This window comes from Nicotiana attenuata, unplaced genomic scaffold (genome assembly GCF_001879085.1).
Source record: "Nicotiana attenuata strain UT unplaced genomic scaffold, NIATTr2, whole genome shotgun sequence".
NCBI classification, from domain to species: Eukaryota; Viridiplantae; Streptophyta; class Magnoliopsida; order Solanales; family Solanaceae; genus Nicotiana; species Nicotiana attenuata.
In genome coordinates this window covers 29,577-41,006 of record NW_017671171.1, presented here as the reverse complement: position 1 = coordinate 41,006, position 11,430 = coordinate 29,577, and the positions used below count along the sequence as shown (strand labels likewise).

At 37.9% G+C, this 11,430-nt stretch overlaps 1 protein-coding gene across 1 annotated transcript; it reads right to left on the bottom strand.

Moving 5' to 3' along the window:
* Positions 1-1,187: 1,187 nt before the first annotated feature.
* Positions 1,188-10,506, bottom strand: LOC109206419 (aspartic proteinase-like protein 2). The gene is made up of 12 exons (XM_019369237.1): positions 10,085-10,506; positions 9,779-9,899; positions 8,830-9,257; positions 8,567-8,723; positions 7,662-7,744; positions 7,451-7,547; positions 7,237-7,309; positions 6,942-7,160; positions 5,302-5,426; positions 4,484-4,585; positions 4,307-4,404; positions 1,188-1,704 (listed from the first exon to the last, which is right to left on the bottom strand). Exons 1-12 carry the CDS (start codon positions 10,354-10,356, stop codon positions 1,524-1,526), a joined length of 1,956 nt encoding a protein of 651 aa, XP_019224782.1. The 5' UTR covers positions 10,357-10,506; the 3' UTR covers positions 1,188-1,523.
* Positions 10,507-11,430: the final 924 nt, after the last annotated feature.

The following is an 11,430-nucleotide window of genomic DNA, read 5'->3' as shown; positions in this document are numbered from 1 at the left end:
AGGCCCGAGTCCGGGAGACTCGGAGTGGGTGTCGTATCCGGCTAAGGGACACCTACCTCGAGGAAGCTGATCGAATGCCTGGCACGGACTGCATCGAGGGCAGCATTGTCTCGAAGTCAATCAAGAAAGAACGGGAATTTCTCAGGGACATGTGGATTTGGGCATTAATTATAGGATAAGGGTTGTACGAAATTGTACAGGTCCGTAATAGGCCGTTATACACCTGTACCAATAGAATTCTTTATCTTTATGAGCAAGGTACTATATTGGGGTTTTCTCCTCCAATATAAAAGGGGACCCCAATCATTTTGTAAAGAACAGATCATTCGCTGCAATAGAACATTCTTATTCTTCTCTTGTTTAACGTGCTTAGCAATTGTTCTTCAGTTTTACTGTCTTTACTTTATTGTTCATATTTTATTGGTCTTAGCTGACCTCGAGGTCCCTGATAGACGAGCTTGAGGCCCCTACTGTTCTGATAACATTGATTTGGTTCATTATTTCTTCTTACTTAAGCTCAATATTACTCATATAATCACTAGTATTAGAATATATCACGTATCTTTAAAACCACAAATTATCTTTAATTGTACTCACATTTTTCGAGGTAAACACTGACCCGTATGAGTTGCATAATGCCTTGTCAGCTGAATTTTGCATTACAAACTTTGTAGCTTTCCATAACAAAGTAGTGTACACATCCGAGAGTTTACAAATTGAGCTACATCCATATTCCGTGCATACATGACACGTCCAAACGACGACAGCGTCTTCACTTTGCTTAGCTATATATATTGTTACTGCTACTACTGTATTATAAATGGGGTGTTAGCAACGTGTAAGGGTCGATATGCTTAACGACTTTGGTGGAATTTTTGCGTTTTCACTTCTCAAGTTATTTGTACTTGGCTGCTTTGCACATTAAAATCTGAAAGTTGGACTTACGCTGCATTTCGGGCAAGTTTGATGAATAGGCCTAGAGCGGAGAGAGTGTCTGTGTGTGCGCGTGATTAGAGTGAGCCTGAAGTAGAGAGAGGAAGAACATACTCAGCGCACACTAAGAGGGAGGGAGGGAGGGAGAGAGAGGGGGAGGGAGGGAGAGGGGGAGAGAAAGGGAGGGAGGGAGAGAGAGGGAGGGAGGGAGAGGGAGGAGAGAGAGAGAGAGCGCCATTAGAGTGAGCCTCAAGTAGAGAGAGAAGAAGAGTATCCTCAACAAGCTGAAGAATGGAGTGGAAGCACACAGAATGAGAGAGTACAACAGCAATGGCAACCTATTTCGTGTCATCTAAAATAAAAATCTAAAACATTAACATATGGAAGTGATATTACTCGAAAGCAACAGTTCCTTTTCTTTTCTTTAACAAGAATACATCTATTCCCGATGGAACACTGACATCTGACCAGGTATAATTCTTCACATTTGACCATTTTTGTCGACATGTAAACTAAGGTTGAAAGATCGGCACTTCCACTTCAAAAATTCCTTATTAGCATGATGAACCATCCGAGGCAAGTAATTCATTTCATTTTAGCGGCTGCAGTTCTTGATCATGAGTAACAGTTTCAACTCTTCCAACTGGTCCATATGGAAGAGTGGGTTCTTGCCTCCGCCTCCATATTAACCATCCAACTGGAGCTGATAATCCAACTACCAAAACAACTAACGCAACCACTAGAACCAAGTAATTTCCCGGCCAAAGCTTCCTAAAACATTAGAACCATGTCAAATCACCAAAAAAAAAAAAAAAGCCCCCAAACCAATCTAAATCCCAGAAGCGATTACAAGCATAAGAAAAACCGTTGATGCTCGTTTATGAGATATGACAAAGGTGGGACCCACAACGACAACGTATATAAGAATATTTTTAAGAAGAAAAGCATGCATAACACAGAGAACTGACATAAAGCAGTGACAAGCGCAAGATGTTGCTCAGGCATTATCTGCTTTACCTGTATAATTCTGTCAACATGTGCTGCTACTGTTTTCTGCGAGCGAGTTAAGGTATGCATAGGCAGTCTACGCATGGGGTGAGTAATGTTCTATAGATAGTGACAATTTATTGAATAGGTATGCCCATGTTAACAGATACATAGGCCAGTTAAAAGATACACTGTAATTCTCACCAAAATATTCACGGACAATGTAAAAGGACACCCCTGCTTTGCACCTAGTTTTGTGATTCCAATAAATCTAGATTTTAATGCAATATTATCACTAATTTCACTGTTCTTGCAATAATAACACAAGCAGCACTTAACAAAAACAATGTTATATGAGAGACACACTCTTTAGGGAAAATGAAAACATAAAGGAGGAGAAATAAAACAAAGTGCCACATCCTCAACAGTAGGGGTGGCAAAATGGTTCAAAGAAAACAGTTAACCACCCATATTATCCACTAAAAAATGGGTTGGATAATGAACTTTTTAAAAACGGGTCAAATATGGATAAGAACCATATTATCCATTTAGAAAATGGATAACCAATGAGTAATCAATGGATGACCAATGAGTCTAAATTTTACATTTGTAAAGCCTCAAATTTGGGGTTCCTCAAGCTAGGGAGACTAAGAATTCTCCCAAAAGTGATCATATGCAAGAAGTCATGGATAATATGGGTAACTCATATTATCCGCCGGTTAACCCGTTTTTTAACCGTATTAAATATGGTTCAGGCCGGATAATTGATCTGTTTTTTTCATTACTCGCTTTCGACCCGAACCATATCCGAACCAACCCGTCCGTTTGCCGCTCCTACTCAACAGGTAATCACTCCATTTGAAATTAGTTAAAATTAGTGGTTTTCAATATGGGCCTCAAAAGATGCTGTCCAATTTCTTTACACAATTTTTATAATACAGCTCAAAGCATACATCCTATTAGAGTCCCTAATATCTGAAATTCACAATTTAAACTATGGCCTAACCTTTTATTCAACTTCGTATTGACCATTTTACTAAAACTAGAACTGGTCAACTGGAACTAGGAATACACGTTAACATATTTCTTCTTAGAAATCAAGCTAAATCAATCCTCCAAGTATTCAATTTCAGTCAAATCTGATAACCAGTCATCGTTGTGGCTGAAAAAGTATACTTCTCATAAAATACTAGAATCAATTAAGATAGCATGACCTCTTTTATGCCTTCATGTCTATTATATAACAACAACAACAACAACGACCCAGTAAAATCCCACAAATGGGGTACAGGAAGGTAGTGTGTACGCAGACCTTACCTCTACCCCGAAGGGATAGAAAGGCTGTTTTCGGTAAACCCTCGCCTCAAAAAGACGAAAAGAGACAATATATCAGCAGCATCAACAAAAAACCATAGAAATAATAACATCACAAGAACCAGTAAATAGATGGAAAACAAAACTAATAACCAGTAAATAAGGCCCGACACTATGAAAACGGAAGAGTAGTGTAAACACAACATTGACCACTAGCAGTCTAAGACTAAATCCTATCAGCCTAGCGTCACACTAATAGAGTAAATGTCTATTATATAAGTTCCATAGAAATAGTTTAATGTTACAACGTAGAGAAGTACTGGACAATCTTGTTTTCTGTCTGGCCGAATTTACATGGTAATAGTCTAGCAATATTTTTAATGAAAATTTCAGACAATCTCTTCCGAGTTACTTTAATGTTTGTAGAGAAAAGAGGATAAACAAGAATGCAGATACCCAAGCACACAAAATCATCTTAACCTGCACAAGCAAGCTTTAACCGAAAATTGTAGGAAAACTGTGACAATTTAGCAAGTCAATTTCACCACTTCATATTTATCTCCTGGGGGTAGTAGAGCTTTCCTTACTTCATACCGGGGGTGAGGCGGGGTGGATTAGGGTTGATCTTAGATGGCTTGCAGTTTATGTTGAATCCACACTATCCTTGTTGTTTATCTTAGCCCCGGACCTTAGATTCTGGTTACTGTTATTGCATGTCATTCATCTTTTGGTTGTTATGCTTCTGTTACTATTACGGTTTCTACAGGAGTTACTAATGAATTGTCGTTTCTTGTTTTTTATTTCCGTCTTTCTGAGCCGAGGGTCTATCGGAAACAGCCTCTCTGCCCTATCGGGGTAGAGGTAAAGTCTGCGTACACATTACCCTCCCCAGACCCCACTTTGTGGGATTTTACTGGGTAGTTGTTGTTGTTGTTATATTTATCTCCCGGAGAAGGAGATGGAACTAACATGGAAAAGGAAGGGTAAACAACACTAAAAGAGAAAAAAGACCAGTAAGGGGGAAGACAATCGGATGAATTAGTGAGAGAGGCAGCAGTAATTGCTTGTATACCTTTTTGGTGGAGGTTCAGTGACCCAGTCAAACAATTTATAACTTCCGAAGGAATGCTGTAGATGGGGATGATCTTCAGCCAACCTGCCTATTATTTCCTGCGTACAGATATCAATGAATAAATAAACATTCTTCAACTCAAAGGATAGCAATACATATTCTAGAATGCTGAGTCACCATTGCAGTGGCATTTAGCATATAGTCTGCAGATCCTGCTGGAAAAACGGCCCATTTAGTGAGGGAATCATTTCCCTTCGTTGAAAAGTTCATTAAGCGAACCTGCAAGGTAAGTGACATTATCATGTGTAGGAAAGCTAACTGCACTTGCTTGAAAGCATAATCAGTCCAATCCAGTGAAAGAGTTGAGTTGCTGAAGGTTAGTCAATCTTTGATAACTACTCTAACCGATGGTTATAGAGGATTCGTACAGTTTTCCAAACTTTGCTTGAGATTAAGGCATAGATGAATGCCATATCAATTGTAACAAAGTTAAAACTCAAGACTAGTTGAGTAACATAAACAAAACTAGACATTCATAGTTAAATTGCACCACGATAAGATAAGGTAAGCTTTCGGAGGCTCTAGTATTGAAGAACCAAGCTATACCATACTAATAAAAGAGGTCTTCTGAAAACTAACTTCACAAACTACTAGTTCTGCACAGCCCTTTTCTGTGCTATTGTGCCATAGGTTGTCAAAACTTGCTTCTTAACGCTTGAGAGAAAGAGAATTTACCTATTCAACCCCCCCCCCCCCAAACCCCCAACCCCACAAACTTCTATTAGAAGCTCTTACTTCTCATTCTAATTTGGACTACCCTATAGCAGCACTGTGAAGAGAGCCCAGTTCTAGACCCCTTTAGAAAGAAAAAATATCTGAGATATTCAGCTTATGTCAAAATATCGGCAGCTCCATAATGCTGTTTGATTAAATAAAAGTTTACTTCACAAAAAAAAAAAGTTTTTGCCAAAATTATCACAATAAAACCAAACTACCTGTGAGACATTAACATCCAACTCTTGGGCAATGAAATGGGCAAGTTCTGGAATGCGAGGCTTCAACTCTGAGCAGTTGACACTTAGTGACAAGTAAAATGTAATGAGCCCAACTTTAATTTCCACTGCAAGTCGACGTAAAAGATGAATGTGATCACAACCATAAGTCTTTGTAATGAATTATCTAATTTCAATAGCCATCATATCTGCACCGAAGCCTAGCTCAAGTTTGTGAGAATAGATGTAGTGAAGTAGAAAAAGGTGACTAATACTTGCAAAACTAAATTGAAATCTTGAAAAGTTTTACAGCAGATAAAAGTCAAATCATTTGAGATTATGCAAACCATTGAAGAGGTACATCAAATTGAAATAATACAAAACAGGGCTATGTTTCAACAATGCAAACAGGAAATATTAGGCAGGAAATTTTTTGAGATTCTGTCATTCCTTTAAGGTCTTACCACAAATATCTCATGCTTGTCGTTGTCCAGTCACAAAATTCTCTAGAAATTTGACAATTGATTACTATAACTTAGTGGATGGGTTTTCAGATAGTCGGTATATGGTCAATGCATGTTCAATTGGCATCAGTTGTCGTAGTCCTTAGAAATAACTTTTTGGTCCCTTGATTATACCACATTTGTACTTTAGATCCCTTAACTATTCAGCTTTACACATTAAACCTACAATTTAACGAACTTTACAGATGTAGTCCAATAATAAACAAAACTAGCTAACCCACGACATATTCATATTTCAAGTCTCCTTTTTTAATAATACAAATTTTAAAAGGAGCATTAATGTTGTAAAAGTACCGTTGCCTACTAAAATATCCCAAAAAGATGAACACACTGTTTTGGAAATGGAACTCACCCATCACATGAGTTGCGGATTAACAAAATCTAAATGTTATAGTTCTAATATAGATCTGAGTAAATCTGCAAACTCGATAAATTAGAAGGCAGATGTCAAAGTCGGAGAGTTGGACTAAAAGTGGAAACAGGGGACCAAAGATTTTCTCAGTATTCCTTGAAGTTATTATAATAAATTTCCAATTTAACTAAATCTTTCTCAAACTACAAGAAGGCTGAGAATGCCGTGACATCAGTAAATTTTATGCAGGCAGTTGCTTCTTAAAAATTTTAAATACCAGGGAAACAAGATGATTACAAGACTAATTTCAGAGAAAGGTCAGATGTCAACTTGAATAGGATTATAAAAAGGGATCTTTACACAAATAGCCGGCTAATATTAATTGTTGACTTTTTCTAGCCATATACGTAGATTTTACACAATTATGCACATATAATACATAAATTATGCATTTACACAAATACCAGCATTCCTGGACGTAAGAAAGAGACAGAATGTTGATTGCCCAAAATGATCTAATAGAAAGCAACACATCAAAATCAGCATGATGCAATTCTAATTTTGATTCTCATTTTCATAAAAGAAACCACAAACCATAATAGTTCAAAATTGAAGGCAAAATTGAAAAGGAAATTGTATTAATCTATTAGAAAACAGAGCTAGTAGAGATGCTAAAAGTAAAACTAGTTCAGGTTATGACAGCATTCTAATGGGCAGAGTAACCTTACAGTAAAAATACTATGTGAAGAAAAGCTGTCTCTTCATACCAGGTGTGTTGTACCCAGGGGGTCCACTAGGAGCTGATGAAGGAGACAGGTGTGCAGTGGGGTTTGTGTTATCCAAGCTTGAGACCGATGGTGAAAGTGGAGATGGAGGTGGAGGGGATAAATTGAGTCTGTCCCATAACTCAGAACAATTAGTTTTCCAAAAACCAATTCTTTTATTTTCACGATCATAAGTAACAAGAGTGTTGCGAACAACGATTCCTGTTGCAATTAAAAGCACACATGTTACAGAACCGAAGAGCTAGGACGATGAACTTTGCCAAGTAGTTAGAAATACCTCCAAGAAGACTAACTGGATTCTTTCCATTCTGGAAAATTCCTAGGCAATAAGCACCACGTACTTTGAAGTGCTTTATAGCATACAAGTTACAATGAAGAAGGGGGAAATTAATCAACTAAATCTTAAAAAGAAAAAGAAGCCGGTAGATGTGACGCCAAAATAGTGTCGGCAAGATAGTTAAGAAAGAACTAAAACAGAATAAAATGCCTACCTGAAACAAGTAGTTTTCAGGAGAGAGAGTTAGTTTCTTTCCATCGCTGAATACCATATCGACATGCGGAAAGTTTTTTGAGAGTTCTGATATGTTGCTGGAATATATAAGATATTAAATAATAAGGGTAACACCAACAATAGGAAAAAAACAAATTTAGACAAGAAAATCATAGACGTCCAATTAATTTCGGAACTCTCCTTATAAATACCTTCCAGCACCAGAAAAGCAGATATCTTTAAAACTAGGATCTGGCCCTTCAATCTGTTTTAGAGAATGAAGCTCTTTCACTACCTGAAAAGAAAAGTTGAAGAGGTTAATCCCAAAAAGGAAAATACTTAAGTTTATCTAAAGATAATAGCCACAAGTTACATACTGTATAAATTCACAACCAGTGACTCCACTTTTCCTTCGCTAAATATAACGCAGCAAAAGCAATGAAAGACAACATCAAAGATATGCAGAAACTTGCAAGGAATTCTGTATATGTCGATAATTACTACCTGCTAACATCATTGGAAGAAAATGCTGTGTGGTGTATTACCAAATTCAGAAGTTTAAAACAGGAAAAATCAACTATTATAAGTGATTAACCAATCTAATTAGGTCCTTTAATAGCAGAGAAACTAACAGCAAAAGAAGGGATAGAGGCCATATACATAGCCTCCCTTTCTTTTGATAAAGTACATAGCCTCCAACTCATCACAGGTATGCGGAGTTGTAGGATCACAAGATACCTGGATCCTCACTTTTCTTCAAAAACATGTTCTAGTTATCAAAGTGTTAGCTCTCAAACTATTATTGACCAAGAGGTTTTAGTTTCAGTCCAGCTCATGTACAGGAATCTCCAACTATAGACTTGATCCACGTCACAATAGGACATGATGGTTTGTTTCACCAATCAGTGGTGTAAATAGAACTTTGAATGGCAGGAAAATTTAACAGATTGAGTTACATATAGAAAACACATTTCAAATGAATATCTTTTCACATCTAATTTCTTCTAGGACATTCTGCTCAATAGCGTGCTATTCGCCACTAGTCACTTTCTCAGGCAGAACGAATCAAACAAACAGACAGAAACATTGGCAGATATGTAGATAAACTATATCTTACAGCATTTTTGAAAGCTGCAAATGCTGCTTCTGGAAGGTAAGCATAGGTGGTACCACTATCAAGTATAGTCCCATGTTTTCCACCAAAAACCCGTGGATTTAGGTTCAGCGGCTTCCCAGCGACATGTATCTCCTTCAGGTCAATATTGTAGTACGGGCTGTTGCCATCCGAGACTAAAGTAAATGCGTAAGATTTATCAAGTGTATTTGCTAGGAGGAGACCTAACATCACTGTGTCTCTAAACAATTGTTTCCAATACATACCTGTGACCAAAATCTGATTTGGTAAAGTCCATGTCAGCAGGGGGTTTTACTCCACCAAGAACCATTGCCCCGCCACCAAAATCCATCCCTCCATAGCACAAGGAGAAAGAATCACTAATTACATGTTTTTCAACAAGTTGATCAACTATACTAAGATCACCTCGGCCCAAACCCATTATACCATCAGCACGTTGGCTGTAAAGATCACCAGTTTCTGCAATTTCACATCCAAAAACAGCTCGTTGTGGTGCAAGCTCACTTAGATTTCCAAAAGATATGATGTCCTCTCCAAGCAACCCATAACTTGCACTCATCTCAGCATACCGCCTCTCATAAATACATTGCTGCCTCTTATGGTCGCAGGGACAAGCCTTATTGCATTTCACAGATTGATAAGTGCTTGACATTTCCGGCTGAAACTTAGGATCCTAAATAAGACAACATACAGAGTACCACCGATCAAAAGACAGAAATCAAATGCCAAGCAATTCTAAGTGCTATATTAAGCATTTCTCACAAAATTAATAGGCTGACTCAAAGTAAAATTACTAGTCATGAAGTTGCTTAAGTGCTCATGTTTTCTCCAATTAGGAGATCCTTTATGACTACAAGGCAAATTGAGCAAGAATCACATTTAAAACATCATGAAACTATACAATGGATTTGTACAGCTTATCAACAAAGAGAGGGTTAGAACTATTTGTATCCTACTTAGATTGGTTTGTTCTTGTTTACCTATCCATGTCCTCTTTTCCTTAATCCTTATAAATAAATGTATCCTACTAAGCGATTTCCTTCCAAACAAAAAGTATTTTAAAGTAATGTTTATGACCTTACACCTACCAAAACACACAACCGAAAAATTAAGATAAATATGTAACCTTCAATATTATCCAGAAAAAGAAAAGAGGGAAAAAAGGACAAAGAGATAGTTGAGAAATGAGCAAACCTGATGGTTGCCACACTTTTTACACTCAGAGCAAGGGACATAGGTAACTGTACTCCCTGTATCAACAATAAGAGCGAACTTCTGCGGTGGTGTTCCAATCCAAATATGAGTTGTATAGTATCTGCATCACAAGTTACTTGGAATTCATTCAACAAAATAAAATATACTAATAAAGAAATTAGTCTGAACTAGAGGTGTAGAAATATATTCCACAGTGAAAACGCAAAATACGCATGTGAATCAGCAGCCAAAAGAGTTAGTAACAGTGAATTTTAATATTTCTGAGCAAAAGCTACGAATTCGAACCCGTTGAGGAGGAGATCATCATGAAGAGGCATGCGAGCGCTGGCGGGACTTTTCTGGAGGTGGCGACGGGAGATTTCCGCACGGCGTGACGTGTCTTTCGGAGGAAAGAGCGGCAGCAGCATGGTTGTGTGACGGCTGCCGCCGGCCGGCAAAGGGAGGAAAACGGAGCTGCCGTTAGTAACATCAGAGAAGCCGAAAACGAAACCGTAACGAATCAACAGAGAGATGAACGAGATGATCGCGAGAATAACGGTGAACTGTGACCGTGCCATTTGAGATCAAATTATCAGTAACAGTTGACCTATCAAAGTGTTGTTATTACAAAAATATAGAGGGATTAAGCTTTAAGCAAAGGCGCGAAGGAGATGGTAGTGGGTCGGTCATGTGTACGTTTGACTTCAGATATGCCATATTCTTTTTCTTTCTTAAGTCGAATTAATTACGCCTAGTACTTGCCATTCCCTTCTCTTTATTGCTATGCTACTAGGATTTATTTTATTGGTGAAATATGAAATAAAATTGTTCATAAGTTTCTGACTCAATCTGAATTAATGCACATTGTTTGCTTAAATATGGCCCTCTAGTACTTAAATTTCCAAATTTTGTTGGTGTTTTTGGCCACTATTTATATAGTAGCCATACCACTTTTGCTTAATTTAATAAAAATTGATTAAAGCAATAACAAATTCAGTGAAGGGAGTTGTCCACACGGACGACGAGGATTCGATCCACCCTCAATGCCTTCTGGGTCTGAGCCTGTCGTACGGGGCTTGCCTAGTGCGGTTTACATTCCATGTATGGTTTGCAGGCTATTACATCGTTGGGGGTTTATCCAGTGCGCACAGAGTGCTCACCCGAAGGGCAGGGGCAGTGACAGAGGCTGTAGCGACTGCGAGTTTTTCTGGGTTCCAGAAAAAATTCAGCGAAAGTTTGGGGAGGGTCAAATGTACGCAGCCTTACCCCTACCCTGGAGGACAGAGAGGCTGGAAAAAAAACGTGGATATGTTTCTTAGGTGATCTGGCTTACAATTAATATCCACACAATTTTATGGAATTAAAGGGCATCAACAAGTGATAAATGGTGCTTTTCTTGCAATTTCTAACGGTTTCAAGCCTCGGGTTAGGAGTGGCATTAAAGTTGACCCAGATCTCCATAATTTTATTAGCCTGCCTATACGTATTTCATACACTTTGCAATTCACTTTTTATTTGTAATTTATTGTTTAAACCGCTTGTTGACAATGTAAGAGCAAAGGGAGCACAGCACATGGCATCCAATATTAATGGTGAAAATAAATCCCATTTTTCTAAATCTGAGGTTATGTACCCATATTTAATTTGATACT